This window comes from Thermobia domestica, chromosome 10 (genome assembly GCF_964235325.1).
Source record: "Thermobia domestica chromosome 10, izTheDome1.hap1.1, whole genome shotgun sequence".
Classification (NCBI taxonomy): domain Eukaryota; kingdom Metazoa; phylum Arthropoda; class Insecta; order Zygentoma; family Lepismatidae; genus Thermobia; species Thermobia domestica.
Genome location: NC_137463.1, coordinates 75204061 through 75227800, shown reverse-complemented (window position 1 = coordinate 75227800; position 23740 = coordinate 75204061). Strand labels below are relative to the sequence as shown.

The following is a 23740-nucleotide window of genomic DNA, read 5'->3' as shown; positions in this document are numbered from 1 at the left end:
TATGTTACTCTAGGCGCATGCCAATTTTGTTTATGTCTTTCAAATCGATGAGACCAAATGAAAATGCCAAACAATTTGCTATTGTAAAACAAAAATACGGGTATAACTTGTGCAGTTATGTAATTGGTGCTGGTGTAATTTTGGCGCACAACTTTGGAAGATTTACAGGTAAAAGTGAATACTTTGCATGAAAATACTCCTGTTATATTAGTGTAGGAGTCCCTCGTAATTTTCCAAAAACTGATAGAATTTCGCTTATTTATACTAATATTAGGTTCAGGTTACCTTAGGTTAGTTTATGTTAGGTTGGGTTCGATTTGGTTACATTGTGTTACGTCTAAGTACTTGTATCACTCATTTCTTCTGTAAATTTTGTGTTTTTTACGTGCTTCTGGACCCCTTGTACTAAACATACTCCATACATATTTATAAGGGACAATTTTCTGCAGGCAACAAAATTAATTACAAAGTAATACAACTATATATATATGGATAGATATAGGGTTACTAGTGTGAAATCATTACAAGTGAAGGGTAAGGGGAAAAAAGGAGGAATGTCACAAAACTGGATTTTCGAGAAAACAGCGTTTTTATATTGTAAACCGCATAATAAAGAATAGGGTAGTCAAATCTTTTGCCCCGTTTTGCATGGACATTTCGGCATTTAGGCATACATGGCCTATACTGTCAAATAGTACTAAAAGTCACCAACAGATAGGACAAAGCTCCCAATAAGGCACACACATGGACATTCCTTCTTTTTTCCCCTTACCCTTCAAGTTCTTTACAACTGATATAAGGGTATGCGTGTGAAAGATGACTCTATTAGATGCTTTTTTCCACTCTCAGTGTACAGAAGCTGTATTTTATGTTTACAAATGGACTGTTGCCAGTATGAAAATTTGACAATTCCATTAAAACTATGTTATTGCCAAAACTCATTTCTTTTCACTACCCTAACATACGTGTACCCACCATCGCTAACGCGCTTGCTATCACGCGAGCCCTGGCTCGGTTAGATAGCATTCATGCTTTGTAGTGGCCACCTACCACATATTAGTTGTGTTCTTTGCGCTGTAGTTTTTACATTTGGAAGCCGTATTTATACGCAAGTCATAAAAGAATGTAATTTTTCAACAAATACTTCTGCTGCCCCCTTGAATTGATGCCAAGTAATATCTTTTCATATCTCCCACCGTAAAACTTTTAGGAGACAATAAGAAGGAAATTAGTGAAAGGTTTATATTTTTTTCACCAATTATATGGAGTGATGCGCCAAAAGTAAACCTGCACGATGTAATTACCCTAACGTTAAAGAAGCACTTTTGGTAATTTTATAACTTTTCATCAAGGTTTTTTATATTCTTGTTATCAGAGTAAGAAATGCAACACTGTATAAGAAATAGCAAGTGATATAATGCAAGTATGTCTTCGATGAACGTGAATATTTGTTTGCAATAGAATTTGGGTGGAGCCACTTTAATTGGGAGCCTCTTTTTAAAAGTTTTAACAGTTTCCATCCAGTGGCTGTTTGAATAGGAATGAGCGCAGATTCCGGTACTTTGTTTAAAAATGGAATCGTACTACATGTTCTAGAAATGAGAAATGTAAAATACTATGGAGACTATATGTACTTAACTGAAGCGCATATAAGGAAAAATGAATACAAATATGCAAGTACAGGGTGATTCTTTTAAAACTCACGGATTTCATTTGAGTCTAGAATTTGTAACTGAAGTCCGATTTTCATGCGGTTTGTGGCAAATGATCAAGGAAGGATGGGAGATTTATGAAACTGTTTACTGGTTTAAATTCATCCGGGATAATATCGATCACGCCTCAAGGAAAACAGTAAATTTTCGTCCGTGTACCTTACAATTGGAACGAGGTGTGGTGCGGTGTGTGGATTTGAGTTTTTTTTTTTTTTTTCTTCGTTAGATGATAATCTTACCAAGGTCAAGAAGAAGCAGGAAATTGGGCCGCTGTATTGGGAATTGTGCTGTACTGTTCTTTGTTACTGTGTGAGTGTGATCAGGGAACAATGAGAATAGTGTATTCCTTGCAAGAACACGAGTTTGTCGTTAAAAGTTTTGGAGAACGGAATTTGTTGTTACTATGCAAAGAGCATTCAGAAAGAAATTTGCCTCACGCTCTGCCCCAGAGAAGAACATAATGTGGTCGCTAGTAAATAAATTGGAAGAAACAGGATCACTTCTGAGTGAGACAGGGGCGCATCAGATCCCGCAGGCGGCTCTTGTGAGAGATGTCAGTTATCGACTCCTTAGGTCGCCCAAGAAATCTCTCCGTGGTTCGTGGCAAGAAACCGGCTATAGCTATCCACATGTGATTTATAAGTGTTTCTACTAACACTTAATTTGTATTTTGACTATCACTTAACTTGTATTATGCAATTTCGCTTAAAAAATCCGAAACCTCATTCCAGTTGTAAGGTACACTGGCGAAAATTTGTGTTTTTCTTGAAGCGTTATCGATATTATCGTGGAAGAATTTAAACCAGTACGCATGGTCCCATAAATCTCTCATCCTTCCTTGATCATTTACCACAAACCGCATGAAAATTGGACTTCAGTTAGAAATTTTATACCCAAATGATATCCGTCAGTTTTAAAAGAGTCACCCTGTAGTTTTCCCTAACGTGTTAAGGTAAGAGTGCACTATATGCCGAACATTCATTGGAACCGATTCCTCGGAACAGTTAAGGGGTCATTTCCCAAAAGTAATCCCATGACTCGAAGCAATCGAAAAGTAAATTCTGGACAAGTTATGCAGATTACCTAATAAGCAATCGTAATTTTACTTCGCATCAGCAAACTAAGGTATATCACAACAGTGACAATAGATTACGATTGCTAACCAAATGATCTACCACATTCACCAAATATTTACTCTTCAGTTGCTACGAATAATGGAAATATCATTGAGAACTGACCTTCCCCCCCGCTCAAGAACCAAAAGAACAATAATAAATAATAAAACCACTACTATAAATCTAACGTAATAACGAAAAATTAACTGCAAAACAAAAAATTAACACTCACCACTAATTATAAATCAATTCAGCATGACGAAGAAAAATGAAATACATTTCACCAATAGTCATATGAGTCCACTGTCCCTTATCCAAACCCACGTACCTCTTCCAACAATCAGTGATAACCGAGTCGGGATGTACATGCTTAGAAATAATTTCTAAAAGGTGTTCTCGCGACACTCACTCAAAAATATTTCATTAGTTTCACGGCAAATACCACCGACTATCCACTTCTGACTACGGCGCATTCGACCGACATTAAATTTGTGTCTACCGAACAAACTCTCTTCCACCTCAACTGTTACTACAGTTCTCAATATTAATCAGTCCACACAATATCGCGAAACGATAAGAATTCACTTCAGTATCACAAACATATTTGAACAAATAATAATAATAATAATAATTAATATCCGAACACCGAAACTCACTTCACAATATCAGAAGAACGAAACGATACATGTTCAACATACAACATTCGAAAATAGTGCATCATCAGTCAGGAATACATAACAACCAATCAGCAACTTCAACACAACCAACCAACCACAGCACTGGTGACATCAGTGCCATCAACAGCTAAAACAACATTCTCAACAGGAGGAACAAAAACACCGTTTCCGTACCTGTTACAAATAACAGTGATTCCATTCCTCCAATGCCACAACCTGTGACAATATCACTTGTTCGGCATAAAGTGCACTCTAGCCCGTGTTAATTTTAAGAACATTTAACCGTCACACTATTGATGCTTTCCATTTGACATTTAGAGCATACAAAGTAAAGGTAAAGTTTTGTTTTGGAGAAATACAAATTTGTAGCTTTTTTTTGGGTTGATTTGGTATCCAAATTTGGCACTTAATTTCAGTCTCTTTAGATAGGGTCAATTGGGGTTCTTGTGAGACCCCCTGAAAAGAGGAGCTATTATGAAACACTCGCACAGAATTAAAACGATGTAACTATACTAGAAACTATTAAAAATTATCCCATTGAGTGATCTACTAACAAGGCAGGGTACCTCGGTGTAACACGCCGATTTTGATAAGATTGCACAGACATACAGATCATCAAAAAGGAAGCGACACGTATTTTTTTATATCGGCCAACAAGCGTATTGAAAGTATCAAATGGGGGCATAAAAATGGGGTCAAAATGAGATTTTATGCAATATAGCGAGAACGAGAAGAGATATCGGGAAAGGTTAAATGTACGAAATACTACCCATAGTTGACGCAAGCCATTGAGGTAGAACTTACCCATGTGAAGAAAGCAGAACATCCGGAAATGGACCAATCACGTTTACAACATATTCATAATGTGCTACAGAAATGAGTGAAGAGGGTGGCAAGGAGCAGGAAGAAAGAAAACACGAAAATGTAAAATACGTGTTTTTGTTTTGGGTGCATACGTTATCCATATGCGAAAGAGACGCAAATTTATCTCACTGCACGAAGATTCATCTCTACAAGCATGAAGGATGCAAACGCCGTTCGTATAGGCAGCCAGTGAGACAATACTGCACAGTGGGTTGCATATATTGTGCAATGGGAGCAACGGTGAGATACATATTGGAAACGGGAATGTTTGTAGCTAGTAACACACACACACACACAAAATGCATTGCACAGTAGAATGTAATAGCAGGTGGTCCACATGTAAGATAAAGAGCAACAGCAATATCAGTTCTACGCATGAGTATCTACATTATATCATGAAAATACGCGTACATATGTACGTACAACATAAAAGTCAGCAGAGGTGTATGCTGAAAACAAGACGCTCACTCCTGATAAGTAGCACAAAAATGATATTTCAGGAAGAAATCGTCCAAACAAAAACAGTATTTGCACCACGAACACTTGATGATGGATGGGTTCTGGCACTCTGCTTCTTCGCAGACCAATGACGTCAACTGATGAAAACAAAACTCCACTGGATTTGGAAAATAATCTGGTCGTGATGAAAGATATCCAGAACAAAACCATGCGTATTGGAATAGATGTATGTACCGTGGAGATGAAAGTTGATTATGCACAAGGGATTGAAGTTTCAGTATATTGTCTCTGCTGTATAGATTGATGTTGAGTTGCTGAAGGCGTACCGCATCAGATACTTTGCGTACGAAGTTCTTCCAAATTCTGAAACCATACACACCCAGAGGTTGTATTAACCCAGTTGTGTGTGTAGGTATCGTCATAATGTTGCACTGCTTGTCCTGTGGCATTATTGTTACCAAGTCGGATCGATCATAACCCGTCCACGAGTCGACTAACAGTACCGTTTGCTCATTGACTTGTGGAAGGAACACTGATTGGAACCACGTCTTAACGATCTGTTTTGTCACTTTCCCAGATGATGATGCACAAATATATAAGTTTTGTGGGCGGAACATTGTTTGCTGAATCCGTGGCCCAAACGTACCATGAAGTTCTTTCAAGACTATGAGCATGGGCGACAGCAATCTTCCACTGGCAGATATAACAGGCTGTATTGTGTAGCTATGTGTGATGGCAGGTAGAGATTGCATTGTTGCTGTAATATGCTTCTCGCCTCGCAAAGCCAGAGAGCGTCCAGAGTGAAATTCTAAAGCAAAGCCACTCTGATCTGTGTTATATACGTTATCCTCGCCATGAGCAGTGATGAGTGATTGTACATTTTGGACGAAGGTTTTAGCGCTTTCGTGCACTTGTGTGGCCTTCGCTGTAATGCTATGTGTTACAAATTTTGTAACTTTGCGTGAGACGATACCGTGACGTGTTTTAAAGCGCCATAACCATTTCTTCGAAGCTTTGAAATTAGCAACGGCTGTTGTTTGGTTTGCTTCTAACGCCCAACGTTGCAAGTCTGTGTCATGGACAATTAAATGCCGCTGTTTTGCTGTCGCAAATTTTTCATACACAGTTCGGTCTATCACGTTTAGCTTTTCACGTTTGGTTCCACCTTCTGTGATCTGTTTCTCCCATCTATATAGATCTGTTCTGCATTTGACACGCTTGAAGTGTTTCTGTACAGATTTCCAGGACATCTTTCTCTTCTTCCCTCGTTTCCAAAACGATACTACCTTCCGTTTGTATCCCATGTCCACAATATCTCTGCTCTTGACTCCAGTTGTATGTACGTTGGAGGTCGTTGGGCCATCCCACTCATCCATCTCATCTTCACTTGCCATACTTGGGATGTCTGATCTATTGCTGCATAATAGGTCTTCTTCAATCTCAACATACATGTGCCCATTCGTCTTGAAACTTTCTAGGATGTTAAAAATATAGTCCTTGAGCTCCATTTCCGTTACCGTTCGTGGTGTCCGGACATATTGTGTTGCCTGATATGCCTCCACTAGCATATCCACCACATTCAGGGGATTCACATAGACCATCTTGCGACCACAAACGTCACAAGCCCACTTACACCTCACCTAAATTTTGTTACACACGCACAAATACGCACAAGCACACACCACCAGTTACACAACAATCAAATACCACTCCAGCTACCACACTGTCCAATGTTCACCACTAGGTCTCACAAGCAGTTAAACGTCGCCTTGCTTGTCTTGTTGAGAATAGTACCTGTGAAAGACACAAATGCACATACACTTTGCTGGCTCTACACCTCGCGTTTGGCAACTTTGTCTACTCAAACCAGCTCGTATTGCATACGCCGCGTCCAATACTCTCACTGTTAAAACTGATTTTGTGTACAACGTCAACTTGCTCTTTCTTTCCTTACAGTACCTGCACCTGTCATAATGTGCTACGTCATCTGACCTCGTATTCCTTCATCTATTAGTCGTTTCTACCACTCAACTTGAGGTTTTGATCTTATATGCAACCCGCTGTGCAGTACTGTCTTGCTGGCTGCCTATACGAACGGCGTTTGCATCCTTCTTGCGTGTAGAGATGAATCTTCGTGCACTGAGATGAATCTGCGTCCCTTTCGCAAACGGGTGACGTATGAACTCAAAGCAAAAACACGTATTTTCCATTTTCGTGTTTTCTTTCTTCCTGCTCCTTGCCACCCTCTTCACTCATTTCTGTAGCACATTATGAATATGTTGTAAACGTGATTGGTCCATTTCCGGATGTTCTGCTTTCTTCACATGGGTAAGTTCTACCTCAATGGCTTGCGTCAACTATGGTAGTATTTCGTACATTTAACCTTTTCCGGTATCTCTTCTCGTTCTCGCTATATTGCATAAAATCTCATTTTGACCCCATTTTTATGTCCCTATTTGACCCTTTCAATACGCTTGTTGGCCGATATAAAAAAATACGTGTCGCTTCTTTTTTGATGATCTGTATGTCTGTGCAATCTTATCAAAATCGGCGTGTTACACCGAGGTACCCTGCCTTGTAAGTATATCTATATATGGAAATATTCTTGAGCACTAACTAATGGTAATACAAAAATTTCCTTCCTAAACCCTTCATTTTGTGTGTGTGTGTGGGGGGGGGGGGCTTGTTTTCTGTCAGAAAAAATTTTATTATAATTCTTGAACATGGGAATTCAAAATATTAGCAGGTAATCGACATTAAGGAGTTCCAGAGTAATCAAATATTTCTTCTTGTCAAGAAGCCTGTAGGGGAGTATTAGCTGTCAAAGTTATAGAGCTATTATGAGACAGTTCCCAGAACTATTGTGATAAAGCTGTAATGACCGTTAGCGTACGCGCCTTTGGCGTGGGAGACCCGGGTTTGATTCCCGGCGGGAGCTCATGTGGTTCGGAGTCCACGTCTCATATACTCTCGCTGCTGAACGGGACGTTAAACTCAAAATCAACTCAACTCAAAGCTGTAATGACCATTGAAATGCACTGTTATTCTGTACATGTAACACGTTATTTCTGCTTCTACATGCATGCTTTTATAATTTGTTCATATTTAAATGTGTTGTTACTATGTAGAATGTGTTAAGAAACATTGAATTCGAAGTAATGAGTCTGAAATCCATGACGCGCGCGCACACACACACAACCTAATTGAGTAAAAGGGGATATTTCTGTGATAAAAGAATCTGATGTATATTTCCGCAACGAGATATTGCTGATTAAGAGATATGCTACGATATGAGGTTAAAAAGTATGTTAACGTTTTTGATGCCTAGAAAGAAACCTGGCAGAAAACACTTTTTATTTTATTTTGTAAACATTTGATAAAAACACTACAGACTTACATTTGAAAATATGTAGATCCTATTTGTATTATTATAGGCTGTTGATAAATTTGCATACTTTATCATAGACTTAGGTCTTATTTATTCACTTCTTTGATCAAAATAGGGTCTTTGATCAAGATAGGGTTTATGTATGTAAGCTAAAGTTCAGAAGTGTTTCTGCAAAAAAGAATTTTTTTTAATCAAAAAGCAGATTTTAATTACATAGAAAAATTTACAAGTATATCTTTGAAAATTTCATCTGATGTCAAAATGTTTATCGATAAGTATTGTAAAAGACGTTCGCCGTTTTTCTTGTTCATTAATTTTTTATTCTTGTTATAAAAGGATCAAAAGTATATCATTATTCAGATAAATTCCACAATAATTTAACTAGTAATTTATGTGTCATTAATACTATCTAGCCTATTCTTCAAAGTTTTGCGTGTTTATAACCTTAATTTTCATTTTTAGCAGAAACAAAGAAATTCTTACTGAAACAGAAGGCCATATTAAAAATAATAATAATAATAACAATACAAAAACTGCATGCAGTTAAGATTTCCATTATTTTCTGAACTGTCGTAGTTGCTAATTTTGGATAAATACTGTAAAGAAACTATCTATCACAGTCACCAATCTTGCCTTTTCTGACAGGATGTTCGCGACTGTCTTACAATGACCATCAACACAATCTTGTGACCTCCTAAGCCTGAGTAATAAGAATGTCTCGTATAGCCCCACCACTGTCTCATAATAGCACCAAATGTGGGGTTAGCGTGATACACTGTTTTTAATTTTTTAATGCAGAATCCCTTTTGAAACGAGACAGTCAAGTCAGATAATGGAATCTAATGGACGTCTCAGTTCACTATATTCTGGACTTTTTTTTTTTTTTTTTTTTTTTTTTTTTTTTGTAGCATTAATAATGGAGAAGTTACGGCAAAAGTTTTATTTTTTGTCTCAAAATAGTCTCAACCTCCTCCTATGTAAATAAAGCACACACACACAATCTCACTGTCTATTAATAGTATTAAATTTATTCTAATGTTCTTAATAATTGTTCTTGATTCGGTATCGTATTTCTCGAAGCATTTTCCGATACATAGTAATTCCACGTTTCATTTAAGGCAGTAGAAGATAGTGACCTTTCCTTCGCGTTTTCTCATTTGAAACTTCTGACGGTTGGAAAATACCTTGCAGTTTCTTTGTTCTATTCCGCAGTACACTTCAGTAGAATCGGACAGCTCACCGTGTGAAGAACTGGTTAGTTCATTCACTTCAATTCTCAATGATCAACTTGGAAAGTGACATCTTTTATCCGCTCTTCAATTGTCATACAAGACGGATGAATCGACCTCGGATAAATCGAAGGTATAATACTATAAAGCCATCAGATACTTTAGGTCCCCCCCCCCCATTCTCATTCCACAAAATTATTTCATCATCATTCGCTTGATTCATCATCCGTCTCCCTTAGCCTAAAAAGCGTGATCGTGGGATTAAAACTGAAAGATTTCATTTCAAGATACTTCTGATAGTGTCAATACGACATTTTTTCCATGTAAGACATATTTCTAGATTCCACACTATTTACATGTTCAAATTCCAATACGCCACTGAACTCACTAGTCATTGCTGTCTTCGATCTCTAATTCTTAAACATCAGAATCAAAATCGTATATGAGCTTCTATATTTGCACTTAATTGAGTGCCAATTTTTACATATTTCACGTTTTTATTCGTTGACTGAATATCCATTAATTTTTCAATATGAAACCAAAGTGAATAGATGGCGAAACTGTTACACGTTAATATTTTTTTTGCAATAAACGTATTGTTTTCCGCAGCGAATAGTTTAAGTCAGATTTAAGTCTGTTGAAACCAAAGCTTCTACAATGGAAAATATCAAAGTTTCAAGTGCTACGTTGATGCATAAGTTAGATGTTGACACCCACGTTGATTAGTTCCTTACATACTGGTCTTTCTTTTGTGGACTAGTAGATTTTCCTTGTAAATTTTCTAAAAACTCAGCGGTAGAGACTCACTTCTGGCGTGTGGGATTCCTATTTCGATCCTAGCTCCGGCCAAGTAGGCTTTTGTGGTGGACAAATAATATGTGCGTGGGTTTTCTCGGAGTTCTCCTCTTTCCTCCCACATTCGTCATTGTGCCATTATCATTAATCTCAGCATCACCTATTTTCTTAGTCACGGAGTATAATCGTATGATATAGTTTAAAAAATAAATGTTATATATATATATTTGCGTGTGGAATTACATCGCGTGTTTGTACCAATACAATTCTCGTGTATTTTCAAGGACATTTCGATAGTATAGAAACAGCGATTAGTTTATGTAATAATATTCTGTCCTTTCTCGTGAATATCAATTTTCTAGTATATTACTTACTTTAGTCAAGTTTGGAATTCTTGTTTGTGTGTATTTATTTCCTTATTTCAGACATTTGCATTAAAACTTACCGAATAGCTTACAGTAGTTTCAGAGATTCTGTGTGTAATATATGTTTTATTTTAATTTATTTTATTTCCAGATGATTATGAAGGTTTGGCAAGTTCTTTTAATATGCCAGTATCTTACCGTTTCATTTGGCGAAGACTATTACGAGCTTCTTGGCGTTTCTAAAACAGCTGACAACCGTGAAATCAGAAGAGCCTTCAAGAAACTAGCTGTCGCCTTGCATCCGGATAAAAATACAGTAAGGATTTTTTCACAGTATTTCAGTTTAATATTAGGGTGTAGGATGTGTATAATTGCTAGTTACATGTTCAGTGTTAAAATATATTTTGCTGTTTATTTGCCTTATTATGTGCTTAGTAGCGAAATGATCTGTAATTCGATATCCAAAATGTTGAAGATTTTTAGAGAAGTAGAATACATTTAACTCTCTTAAAATAAATAAATATCCGAAGTGCAAAAGATTAAGATTAGATGCCCGTGTGGCTTATTCTTTTGAGCTTTCGTTCCAGTTCATGTTTTCATTTAGTACTTAAATATAAATGATAGAACTTTTTTTCTTTTTATTCAAATTCATTCATATGATTATAGAATTGACGGACGTGTTGCAGTGTGTGAAAATTAAGAAATAGAAATGGATAAGTTAATTACTAATGTTGTATTTTTGGCTTAGGTTGGTACCTTTTGAATAACAAGGCTAAGAATTTTACTCAAGTTATCCTTAGTAGAAAAGGCTTTTATTGTTTTTATTAAGCTTCTGTTAATACCAGAAAAGTGAAGAAAGGTTTGTGATGACAAGATTTACTTACTTTCCGACACTGTAACCTGGTATGGGTCGTGGCGTCGTCTGCAACCTACCGGCATTCTCTTCTATTCTGGTCCTCTTGCTCCATTCTCACTTTCGTGAATAGTCCTGTGAAGTTATGGAGTGAAATAAAAGAGAGTAAATGAAATAAACAGTACTTTCTTCAGATCTACAAGCCCTCTATCACATCAAGCCATTTCAGTTTAAGTTCTCTTTCTCCTGTATGTATATATATATATATAGGGTGAACCATTTATCTTGATACACCCTAGTATCTTTTAAACTAATGGACGAAAAATGCTGAAATTTTGTACCATGCAGATATGAAGAGGGTGACATTGTTTGCGTACTCCGCAATATCACAAAGTTAACAGTGTTTCCTACCGAACCTCTTTTTTTTTTTTTTTTTTTAAATGGCACTACGGTAGGTAATTTCAAATTTCAAATCTACATGTAAACCAAAAACTTACAATATCACACTTGTTATGCAAGCTTAGGACGCTACAGTATCACAAACAAATTTTGGAGGATTCTATAGCAGTTATAATACTAGTGAGATGGACAGGTTAATGCACATCCAAAGTACCTTAATGTTGAATACCATGGTCGTTATATGACATATTTCGAACAAATAGAAATGACGTTACAAGGAATTGAGAATTTGACTTTTTTCAAAATATTTTATTTCAAAAAAAGGTTAAGACAATTAAAAGATCTAATTACATAGATGGGTTTTAATAAACATAAAGATCATACTGTCGTTTATAGTAATTTGATATCTCAAACCATTCAGGAGGTGTGAAAAAATTCTAAAATTTGATATATTGCTTAAAATGGCGTATTTGTGGGAACTTTTAAAAGCACGTTTTGATTTATTTTTCTTTCACAACAATACGACAGTACTTTTTGGTAGGTGTAATAACAATAAATTATCGGAATTGCATAATTTTAAGCAGTGTTGCAAACGTTAGCAGTGTGTACCATTTGCAGAACAGTTTGAGATACGAAATTTCTGCAAACGGCATTGTGATCTTTGACTTTATTCAAAAACATGTAATTAGATGAGATACTTATCTTAGCGGTTTTTCGAAATAAAGGCTTTTCGAAAAAGTCAGTTTCAATCTTTGTAACTCTGTTCGTATTCATTCGAAATCGTCATATCATGATCATAACATTAGACACTACAGTATTTTGGATGTGCATAGTGCATGGCCTCATCTCTCATTTGCATTATCACTCCTGCAGAGATCACCAAAGTTTGGATGTTTGTGATACTGTAGCGTCCTTAGTTTGGAATACTGCATTACAAGTGTGACGTTGTTTTTGTTTTACATGTAGAATTGAAATATGTAACACCCTGACATAGTGCCGTTTGAAAAACACAACTTTGCGTCGGGTTGGCAATACTGTTATTCTGGTGGTATTGACCAGGGTTGATATGTTTAAAACAAATGTTTAAAACATGTTTAAAACGAGGGCTGTTGTTTTATTCAGTTTGTTTTAAACGTTTTAAACAAAATGTTTTAAACGTGTTTTTTTTTCGATGGTGGTTGAACATGTTTAAAACAACTAAAATATCAGATTGAGTAAGTTAATTTAATTTTCTATCAAACAACCCATCCTCCGCAGGATTTGTGCATGGAGTAAATGACAAGCAGAGTTATATTCTTATTATAACAGCAATTACTGAACGAAATTCTGCACATCAATGTGCGTATAACTAAACCAACAGAAATTCAAATGAAGTATTTCAACATTTCTTAATTTCCAAGAATAACGGAGGTTAAACACATTATACACTATTCTAAGATCCAAATTCACAAATTCAAAACTTATGGTATTTTTTGATCACTATCGTTTCCATAATAATGAAGAGTTCTCACATCATAAGCTAGAAGAAATGCTCTGACAAATACAATACAACTCATAGAAAAGAGCAGTGACTAGCCTACAAGGAGCAAATGACATATTTTAACTAAACAGTTTTCAAGATACATCTCTATCTGCAACATGGATAGGTAACAATGATTAGTGCCTATGGCATAACAACACAATTAACTTTTAGACGCCCCGCCAGGGATTTTAACATAATGGTAGACTCTCACGTTCGGGGCTCTGGTGACCTCCCTTATTATCACAAAGTCATGAGTTATACACCATTGGAAAGCTTATAGACCACAAATTCCAATGAGGTAACATTCGTGAAATTCCCGCCGTATTCGTAGTAAAAAAAAAAAAAAAAAAAAAAAAAAAAAAAAAAAAAAAAAAAAAAAAAACAGACATAACAAACATTAACAATATGAAAATATTGACTTTGCGGGGCCCTGGCAACCTTTGCAGGCCACCCTACGCTGACAAAATGATGAATGCGTAGGCCACATACTTGTGACAATAATGTAAGGAATGGTAGCCATTGCTGCCATTGCGTAATGAATTCGTTTTATGTACGAAGTATTTTCAAAAAAAAAAAAAAAAAATATATATATATATATATATATATATGCGCAGAAAACATTCATTGAATTAGACATTCTCTCCCTTCCCCCACTAGTACCACGTCCATATGCAAATCATTTTTGCTGCACACATCATGTGTACGAACAAGAATTATGCTTCTAGACCACTTCAGTGAAACATATCTTGTGTTATATGGGACCGTCCCGAAAATAAATGTAAATTAACCAAATTTGACTCCCTCTTCCTCTATAAACAACAAATACACATACAGGTTACTATCATGTAGGGGACTACCTCATTGCTTCACGTACCAATTTTTATGGATGTACCACAAAGGGGGAAGGAATACCCGCCAAAACCTGATGAAAAAAAAAAATTGATGAAAAATTAAAAAACGAACTTCATCCTCCCTTTCACGGCCGTACATACGTACCCCCTATATACATAAAATGCAACTGAATGAAAGCTCCATCCCTCAAAAATACTTTGGTGTCAAATCATCTTTCTAGCTTAATTATAGGCTGAGCTATTGATGTTTGTCGTAAAAATAAATGTATTTTACGTCAAAAAACTTAAACTCCAAAAATTGGCTAACTTTGCCCCCTCCCTTCTCCCCCATATAAGCAAGAAGTACAAATACACGATATTACCATGTAGTGGCCTACTTGATTGCTTCACGTAACAATTTTTATGAATCTATCCCCCAAGAGGAGGAACGGTCCCCCAAAAAAACTGTTGAAAAAAAAAACAAAAAAAAAAAAAAAACACGGTATTACCCTCCTCCCATATACATAAAATGCACACCAGCAAAGCTGCATCTTACAGGAATAAATTGGTACTAAAACCATCTTCCAGCCTTAATTTGAGGTTTAAGACTGAGCCATTGAGGTTTAAAGCCCTGACATAGCAGTTGCGTCAATGGGCGTTTAAAGATTAAGAATGCAGACGACCAGTAGAACGTAACAAAGAAACTAAACTACATATTCCGTGAACGGAGATCGGGAAAATCCCGATTTCTTTATCCGGAATTGAACATTTGGGCGGATCGAGATTAGGGAAGTTCCCGAAATTTGATCTAGCGGTTGAATATAGATGGCAAGCAATACGTAGGAGTGTAAAAATGTAATATATATGCGTACTTAGATTATTGTTTTAAACAAAATAAACATTTTAAACATGTTTTTTTGTTTAAAACAAAGTACTTTGTTTTAAACGTTTAAAACGTTTTAAACAAAAAAACATGTTTTAAACATAAAAAACGTTCTTTTTGATTTTTTTAAAAAAAATCATGTTTTTTTTCAACCCTGGTATTGACAAGCATGTCAAACAATGTCTCCCTGCTGATATTTGCATGATATGAAATTTCAGTGTTTTGTATGTATTAGTTCAAGAGTTACAAGGGCGTATCAAAATAAATGGCCAAAAATCAGATTTTTTAAAAAATTGCGGAGCAACATGCATTGGACCACTTGAAATGGATTTACCTTGAATAATAAATGTGATTCTGTGAGCTTTCGTTTAACATGTAGATATAGATGTATTGAAATGTGCGACAATCTAATGTGGTCCATTTGAAAAAAAAAAATAACTTTATGTTTGGTTGTCAGCACTGTCCATCTGTTGGTATGGCAGAGTATATCAGTTTCCTCTTATCAGTACTATCTACGTACAAATTTTCAGCGTTTAAATCTATTATTTTAGAAGATACATGTTTGTATTAAGTAAGTAATTAAAAAAAAAAAAAAAAAAAAACGCTGCATAGCAAAATTTAATTTTCACGAAGTAAGGTTCATTTAAATCGATTTGAGGAAGAAATTACTAAAATCAAACCGTTAAAATTCCATTGTATTCAATTCCCTTGGTACATGATATGACATAGCATTGAACTGCATATAGTTCTCTTGTCTTTTTTTCCAAACTTACACACCTCAGAGTATCCTTGCTCTGTAATTACTAAAAAGAATTTACTGTGTCCAAATGCACTTGAATTGCACTAAACTTGTGCCACCAATCTCGGTTACCTTCATCAGTAACTGAGAAACTTACATTTATTTATTTATTTATTTCAAATCCCTTTTGTTCGAACAACTCTTGAACGAGCCACAACTGCAAATACTTTACTCTAAAATTTCTTTTTTATTGACATGTGTAATACACAATTGGTTCCATAGATATGTGTTCACCATTAAAAAACATTTGGGAAGTTACTGTTGTGATCATGGTAATGAAAAGTTTAAATGTTTTTTTTTTTTTCAACTTAAGACTCACTTAAAACCACTACTAAGCAATGGTTACGCATCGTTTTTAGTGTTTTTAATTTCAAACTATGAATCTTTAACATCATTATGTGCACTAGCATTAACCGCTGAGAAATTGCAAAATCAACTACCATCTGTTCGGTTAGCTATAATCATGTTTCTTTCTTTTTTTTCTTTCTTTTTTTTTTTTTTTTTCCTTTCAGTATTACCAGGTCTCTACGATTTATATATATTTTTAGAGACCATATAAATACACATCAAATCATATCCTTAAATAAATATCCTATCTACAGTGTGAGTAGAAAATTCAGTTAAGCAGAAGGTAATTTTTAAATTGAGTCTTGCTAATATCGATGTGTACTTACAGGACGATCCAGATGCTCATGACAAATTTGTAAAAATAACAAAGGCGTATGAAATACTGAAGGATGAAGAAACACGTAAAAAGTATGACTTGTATGGAGAAGATGGCATGAAAGACTCCGGCCAGAAAACACAATATCGGTCCTGGAAATACTATCACGATAATTTTGGCATATATGATGATGATCCTGAAATTATTACACTAAGCAAACATGATTTCGGTAAGTTGATAACTCACATAGTTAAGAAAATTTTCATTTTGTTTTGGAAAAACGTAGAATATTTGTGCAGGTACCCTAATAGTGTATGCCAATCGTATAGTACTGGATTCGTGATCTGATCACAGGAATTATAGACAAAAAGAAAATAAGCATTTCTCTCTCTCTCTCTGTCACTTTTCTCTCACGAATCAAGCTCTTTCAGTTTTCATATTTCGAGTTTACAACTGTACTTGGATGCCCCACTTGAATGTAGTCCCGAAAAACACACGATTGCGTAAATATTTGACTGGTTGTAATGAAGTTTTAAGAAAATGTAATGTATTCGATGAGAAAAATGAGACGGCAACACAGTACGCCGTAACTGTTGTGAAAAGATAGCAACAGACAAGTTCTGCGTTTTTTTAAAATAATAATAATAATAATTATTATTATTATTATTTTTTATTTTTTATTTTTTATTTTTTATTTTTTTTTTTTTTTTTTTTTTTGTGCGTTTGTGTTTCCAGTGAAATGCGATAAGTAAAGTGAAGTGCTTGCTTCTTTTCATGTTAGTAGTGAAGATGTATTGCTATTTTTTTTTCTATATGGTCACCTGAAAGGAGTGATTTAGCAATGGAAAAATTTTGACCGAACGACTGTAATATACACGGCTCACGAGCTAATTTGTTACAAAATATCAAAGATAGATGTTTCCGGTACGACATTTCGGTACCTTCTGGTTCAGCTATTGAAGGAAAGGTCTGTAAGGACAAACCATGCATTGTCAATGAGTTATGGGAGAAGCATCTGCCGTGAAATCCAGGCAGTGACTCGTGAGTTTCTAGCAGCCACATTCACGAACTGGCAGCGTCGTACTCAAACGTGTTTGGAAGTTGATGGAGGGGGGGTAATTAACAGCATCTATTGTGTTCGTATTTCATTTTTCATGCATTCAGATTTGTTATGCACAAATTTAATTACATTTCCTCTCAAGCTACTTTTTTCACACAACAATTTTTAGTTCTACCTTCGAGCGGGACACGCTGTACAGTACATATTATCAGCTTAAATTTTGTGTATATTGCCTAACGTAGTAAATTAGCTTGAACGTTGTATTTAGTAAGATGATCTCGGTTTAAGTTTGAGCCGGCGGCAAATAATTCTGGCGGGACTTCTCAAAAATGGCTAGAACTCACAGATTGGCTTTTCACTCTTTATTGACGTAATAATAAAATAAAATAAAAAAGAGATTATAGGTTTTAATTGCATAGTACATGAAAGGCACTATCGTAATTAAATTATATCATATATTAACTTGGACTACTTTGGTCTACATCAATCACAATACTTGCCGAAATTTTCAATGGTCGTTGCCATCTTCTTCAGCATTATTTTCTTAAAGCATCAACTGCAATTTCTAATCACATGTTATTGCATCAATTGTAAAGGTATAGAAATATCGAACTAAGACTTCTAGAGCCGTGGTGGCTCAGTGGTAGAGCGTTCATCTCTGGTGCATGGGGTCCTTGGTTTGATTCTAGCTCGCCTAAGAACTTTGTGGTGGACAAACACCTTGTGCGTGGGTTCTCTCGGGGTTCTCCCGTTTCCTCTCACTTTCGTCGTTTCACCATTTCATTTATTTCTCATCATCCTGTCTTCCTTAGCCTAGCCGGCATAATCGTAGGACGTAAAACTTAAAGATTTCATTTCATTTCATAGAACTTCTTTAAAAAGTATGTAAAATATACAGTTTGTGGATAGTAATGGCAATCCTTCTAAAGCCTAATGAAAACATTGTTAGTCACAAGTATAATATTAGTAATTCTTATTGTCGCAAATTTGTCGTTATATAATGTCTACATCTATCTGGAAAGTCTTAAGTAATTTCAAATTAAGTTCAGAGTGCTTCTGTAAATGTTCAGACATTTAAAAGTGCAACATTACTTAGAATGCCAATGTGGTAATTGTATATTATTACTCGAAGAAATGTTTTTGTTTGATATATGTATACCGTAAGAATGGATACCATGAAATGCGATTAGGAGTTGAAGTTGATGCTTTAAGAATACGCCACTGACGAAGATAGAAGTTCTTATTGAAAATATCAGCAATAATTATATGATTAACGTGTACAAAGTTAGTCCAAGTTAATATTTATAATCATGCATCAGTTCCGTAAGTTGTTAGATAATACCATATTTGCTGTGAAATATATGTATTTGATTTGCCCCTCATTTCAGATCAGGTTTATGATTCCGAAGACATATGGTTCGTTAATTTTTATTCCCCGATGTGTGGCCACTGTCATCAACTTGCACCAGAGTGGCGTAAAATGGCCCGCGAATTGGAAGGTGTAATACGAATTGGTGCTGTCAATTGTGAAGATGACTGGTTCTTATGTTCAGAACACGGCATTAATGTAATTCCGTATCTTATGTTTTATCCAAAGGTAAGTTCGAGATACAATGTTGATGAATTATTACTGGCTATTAAAGTTATTTATCGTCTTTAGCCCGTTACTGCCCAGGAATTTGCATAGTTTAAACCCAAATCATATGAGTTTATGGTAGGTCAACGTCGTGTCTGTGAGTTGTATCCGGATCCAAGAATTATTCCAATTAATTCTTTCACAGTTGTTTATTTTCATTGGTTATCTACTTCTTTTAGCCTACAGAGTATAATCGTTAAACGTAAAGCAAAAGAATTCATTTCCATTGTTCATATCTGGGATTTAGACATTCAATTTGCTTTTGTCTGGTCTAATTATTATTTTTTGTTCGCAGGTTTCTTCAGTACTACCAACCTTTTGTACACGCCAATTTTGTCGTATAGGTTATTTTTATTATGGTTTGGGATAAACATTATGCGACATCGAAATATTGTTGTGTCTGTTTTTATTATTATTATTATTATTTATCTCATAGGGTACATATTTCTCTTGTCGTCTCACTTCTTGTGATTTTAGAGGACTACGGAAATTTCCGTATGAAAGCAGGAAAAAGCATGATATGGTGACTTAGTTGTAGAGCAATAATCTCTGGTGCCGAGGGTCCCTTTTTCAAATCCAGGCTATTGGCTTGTAATAGACATCATCGTGTTCGTGTGTTCCCTCAAGATTCTGTCATTTCTCCCCTATTATCTTCATCCCACCTATTTTCGTATCGCCCACTTCTAATAATCGTCCGTTTCCTATAGCCTAAAAGATATAACGTGGAATATTAAATTAAAGATATTCATTTTCATGCAAGTAAGGATTATCTTGGCAATACTAACAATATTTCTACACAGTATTTAGAAAATTAGCAAAGAAACTGTAATATTGTTAATCAGTTTGGGCAATGTATTTTTAAAATGTCAAATAGTAGTAGGATCGGCGTACATTCTTATTGAAGAGAACAGTAAAACCATACTTGATCAGGTCATTTCGGTGATTACCTAGAAGTAAGATTTTTGAAAAATACATATTCATTTATTTTTCTTCACGTAATATACTATTTGAAAAAATAAATGAGTTCTGGCAGCCAAATTAACGAGTACTCTGTTGCCAAATCTCCGGCTGCCAGTAGGTAAACATTGTACCACATGGACAATGTTCTCGTCAAATCGGTGCTAAGAATTCATAGTACAACACAACGCAATAAAAAGTACGTAGACATCTATAAGATATTAAATGTTTATTATAACTGTGTATTATAAATAAAATGTTCGGTTTGATTCAAAAGTGTATGTAAATAAAGCGGCGGTACTGAACGGAACGCTAAACTCAAAGCAACCCACCAACCTACAATCCTCCATCATTGTGTCATACACACATTTCCAGCGTAGGCAACTTCCACATCACAGCTCTGGCCTCGTTGTAAGGGAGTTCGGTCAAAATTAGAGCAACAGTCAAGATCAGACGTCACTATGGCTGACGTACACTATATTATTTTATTACACTTAAGGATAAGCATTTTAATATTAATTTAACTTCGTTGCATTGAATCAATAAAAAATCATTTCTCTGTCCAGGGTACTCGATATCATGGTGGTCATACAGCTAAAGAGATGGTGGAACATGTGCTGAATAATTTACCCGTGGATATAATGGACATAGATGAAGATACCTTTGATTCACTCAAAAAACAAAACAACAGAGCTACAGTGATTTTCTTCTGTGATGAAAATGAAAACTGCCCTTCTAAACAGACGAGAATAAAAGTTGCAGCAGTATTGGTAAGTTACGTTACTATTTTAACTTTTACGAGAAGAAAAATTTTTTCATTACTAATGACCTTTTAATTTATACTATAAGACCAGATTTTCATTTACTTCTCGTTGTGAAAAGATTCCAATCCGAAGCAATAGTGAGAAATTTTTAGCCTCAAAAGAAATATATGAAATATTTCATAAAAATCAAAAATATTATTCGAAATATGAAAAAGTAAATATTGTTGCCTATTTTGGAGCGTCTTGAGCTTATACTTTGCTGTTGTATTTCATGAAGCTCATTGTTTGCTTTTTCTAGCAGGTCTTTTCTCTGGATTTCTTGAACAGAAATATACACATGTTGTTCCTCTTGTTTAAGGAAAAAGGATAACTGTAGCAGTTAAAATGAAAATTAAATAGATTAGTATGCCTATCCTCTTCTGAGAATTGATAAACTGTACACAAAACACCTTACTGTGAACATATAGTAGCGACCATATTAAAAAAAAAATAAAAATAAAAAAACTAACTCTGTTGTGTCTCAAACAAAATTGTTTACAGTATGTCAGTTCCCAGAAGAGGATAAACATGCTAGTCTACTTAATTTTGACTTCAAATGGGAAAGTTATTGTTTTCCATGTGTACAAGAGGAACATCTGCTCATGAAATACAGCAGACGCACCTTGACAGGTAACAGTATATTTCCTTTTTCATATTTCGTATAACATTTTTGGTTTCCATGATATACGTCATATGTTTCCTTTGAGGTTAAAACTTTATCACTGTAGCTTTGGATTGAAATGTGCCAAGAATGAAGAGTAAATTAACCCTACGTCTACTTGAAATACATGCTTCTCTTACGTGAATGCATGGCACGTCTTGGTTTGATATGTTACATGTTTAAATTAATATTTAAAATGTTTCTTATTGCTACTGAACAATAAAAGTCGCGTCGTATGCTGAGGCGAATAAGTTTGTCTTTATTTCGGAAACTATACACAAGTATAAATCACTTGATTAAAAAAGAAGATCGAAATAAATATACAGGCTGTTTCAAAACAACACCGACAACATTTGGGACGTGATTCCTGACACCAAGATAAGACAAAAAGTTTAGACCAACCTGGGTGCACAAATGCTTCCTTTCGCAGTTATAGGCTGCCGAAAACTTGAAAAAATGAACTTTAAAGGTCCATAGGTTAGGAACTGGTATGTGCCCTATTCAAATATCCAAGTTTCAAAAGCCTGCGGCACTTCCTGAACAATGTTTATAGAGGTAGTTGGTGAGTACTTCAAATTATATGCCCATAGCCAAACCCCCTTTATAAAAATTGTTGTGTGAGTACTTTAGGATTCTAAAACATGTATTTGTGGATAGCGCACATATTAGTTCGTAAGTGAAGTCTTTACCCGACTACGGTAGGTCTTATAGTTTTGGAGCTATGGACCTTTAAAACTTCTTTTTTTCATGGGGGGCGCGGTGGCTCAGTGGTAGAGCGTTCACCTCCGGTTCTTGGGATCCTTGGTTCGATCCCAGCTCGCGCCGTGTGAACTTTGTGGTGGACAAACACCGTGCTCGTGGGTTTTCTCGGGGTTCTCCCGTTTCCTCTCACTTTCTTCATTCCACCATTTCATTCATTTCTCATCATCACCGTCTCCTTGAGCCTCACTGGCATATCCGTGGGACGTAAAACAAAGATTTCATACCTTTTTTTTTTTTTTCTTCATGTTTTCGGCAGCCTGTAATTCCGAAAAGAAGCATTTGTACACCCAAGTTGGTCTATATTTTTTGTCTTATCTTGGTGTCAGGAATCACCTCCCAAACGTTGATCGTGTTGTTTTGAAACACCCTGTATTTAGTGATATACGGCAGATTATGGTAAATTCGTAAGTTTGTTCCACTGGGCAGAAGTACATTGCTTGAAGAAGGAAGTAAAAATAGAATACGATTTGATTTGTGCAGAACTTAGGATGTTCATAACTTTGATTTCTCTTATTGAGCAGTAATTGTGTCTGTCACTTTTTTCTTTCAGAATAATCTCGTTACCATTGCAGTTGTGGACTGTGTGAAGAATAATGATCTATGTGATAAATTAGATGTAGCGTTTGGTACGGCATTTTTCAAGCCTGGTGAGCTGACGAAAGAAGGTGCACATAAAATTGACAGTTACGAAGCCAAAGAATTAATCGATACAATTCTTTCATACTTACCAGATGCAACTGAATTAAATGAAGAAACATTTCAGGTATGATATGCTGTAGAAAGTTAAGCTACAAGTCTTACTGATGCAGGTATAAAATGAGAAATATCAACCATTAAGTATTATACATATATACTGTATGGTTAACGAAACACAACGTGAGACGATTGGACAGAACATGTGACACGTTAAAGACGTATTGTCAAAGGATCTGCAAGAATAGAGGTAGCAGCTCTGGCGAAAAATTTAGAAAGTTTAACACTATAGTTCTGTATTAGTAATAATATGACAAATTATTTCCTTAGTATAATTTCCAAATAACAAAGATAATTGTACGTGGAACTCAAACTGAAGGTTCAACAGTAAACTACTGGAAACAGTGGGGGTAAGTGATTTTGGTTACTTAGGAACAACGTGAAAAAATCCTGCAGTGATTAAGGAGCTGTTCTCCCCTTCCTTTGTTTACACCACGTGCGAGACAATAATTTTCTTCAACCCCATTTTAGTTTAGTAATAGGTTTCCTTTTTTTATCCCATATAAGCCCCCCGGGTCGAAAACTACTGTCAAAGTTATTGTTATTTATTTTGT

At 35.5% G+C, this 23740-nt stretch overlaps 1 protein-coding gene across 2 annotated transcripts in view; it reads left to right on the top strand.

Annotated features, from left to right (window-relative positions):
• LOC145662502 (endoplasmic reticulum disulfide reductase DNAJC10-like) overlaps positions 1-23740 on the top strand; it is a 54318-nt gene that overhangs the window by 392 nt on the left and 30186 nt on the right. For both annotated transcript variants that reach the window (XM_081728148.1, XM_081728149.1), the window contains exons 2-6: positions 10756-10920; positions 16567-16783; positions 19003-19211; positions 20774-20977; positions 22984-23196. In XM_081728148.1, the coding sequence (XP_081584274.1) occupies positions 10756-10920; positions 16567-16783; positions 19003-19211; positions 20774-20977; positions 22984-23196 (1008 nt within the window). The remainder of the gene's footprint in view (positions 1-10755; positions 10921-16566; positions 16784-19002; positions 19212-20773; positions 20978-22983; positions 23197-23740) is intronic.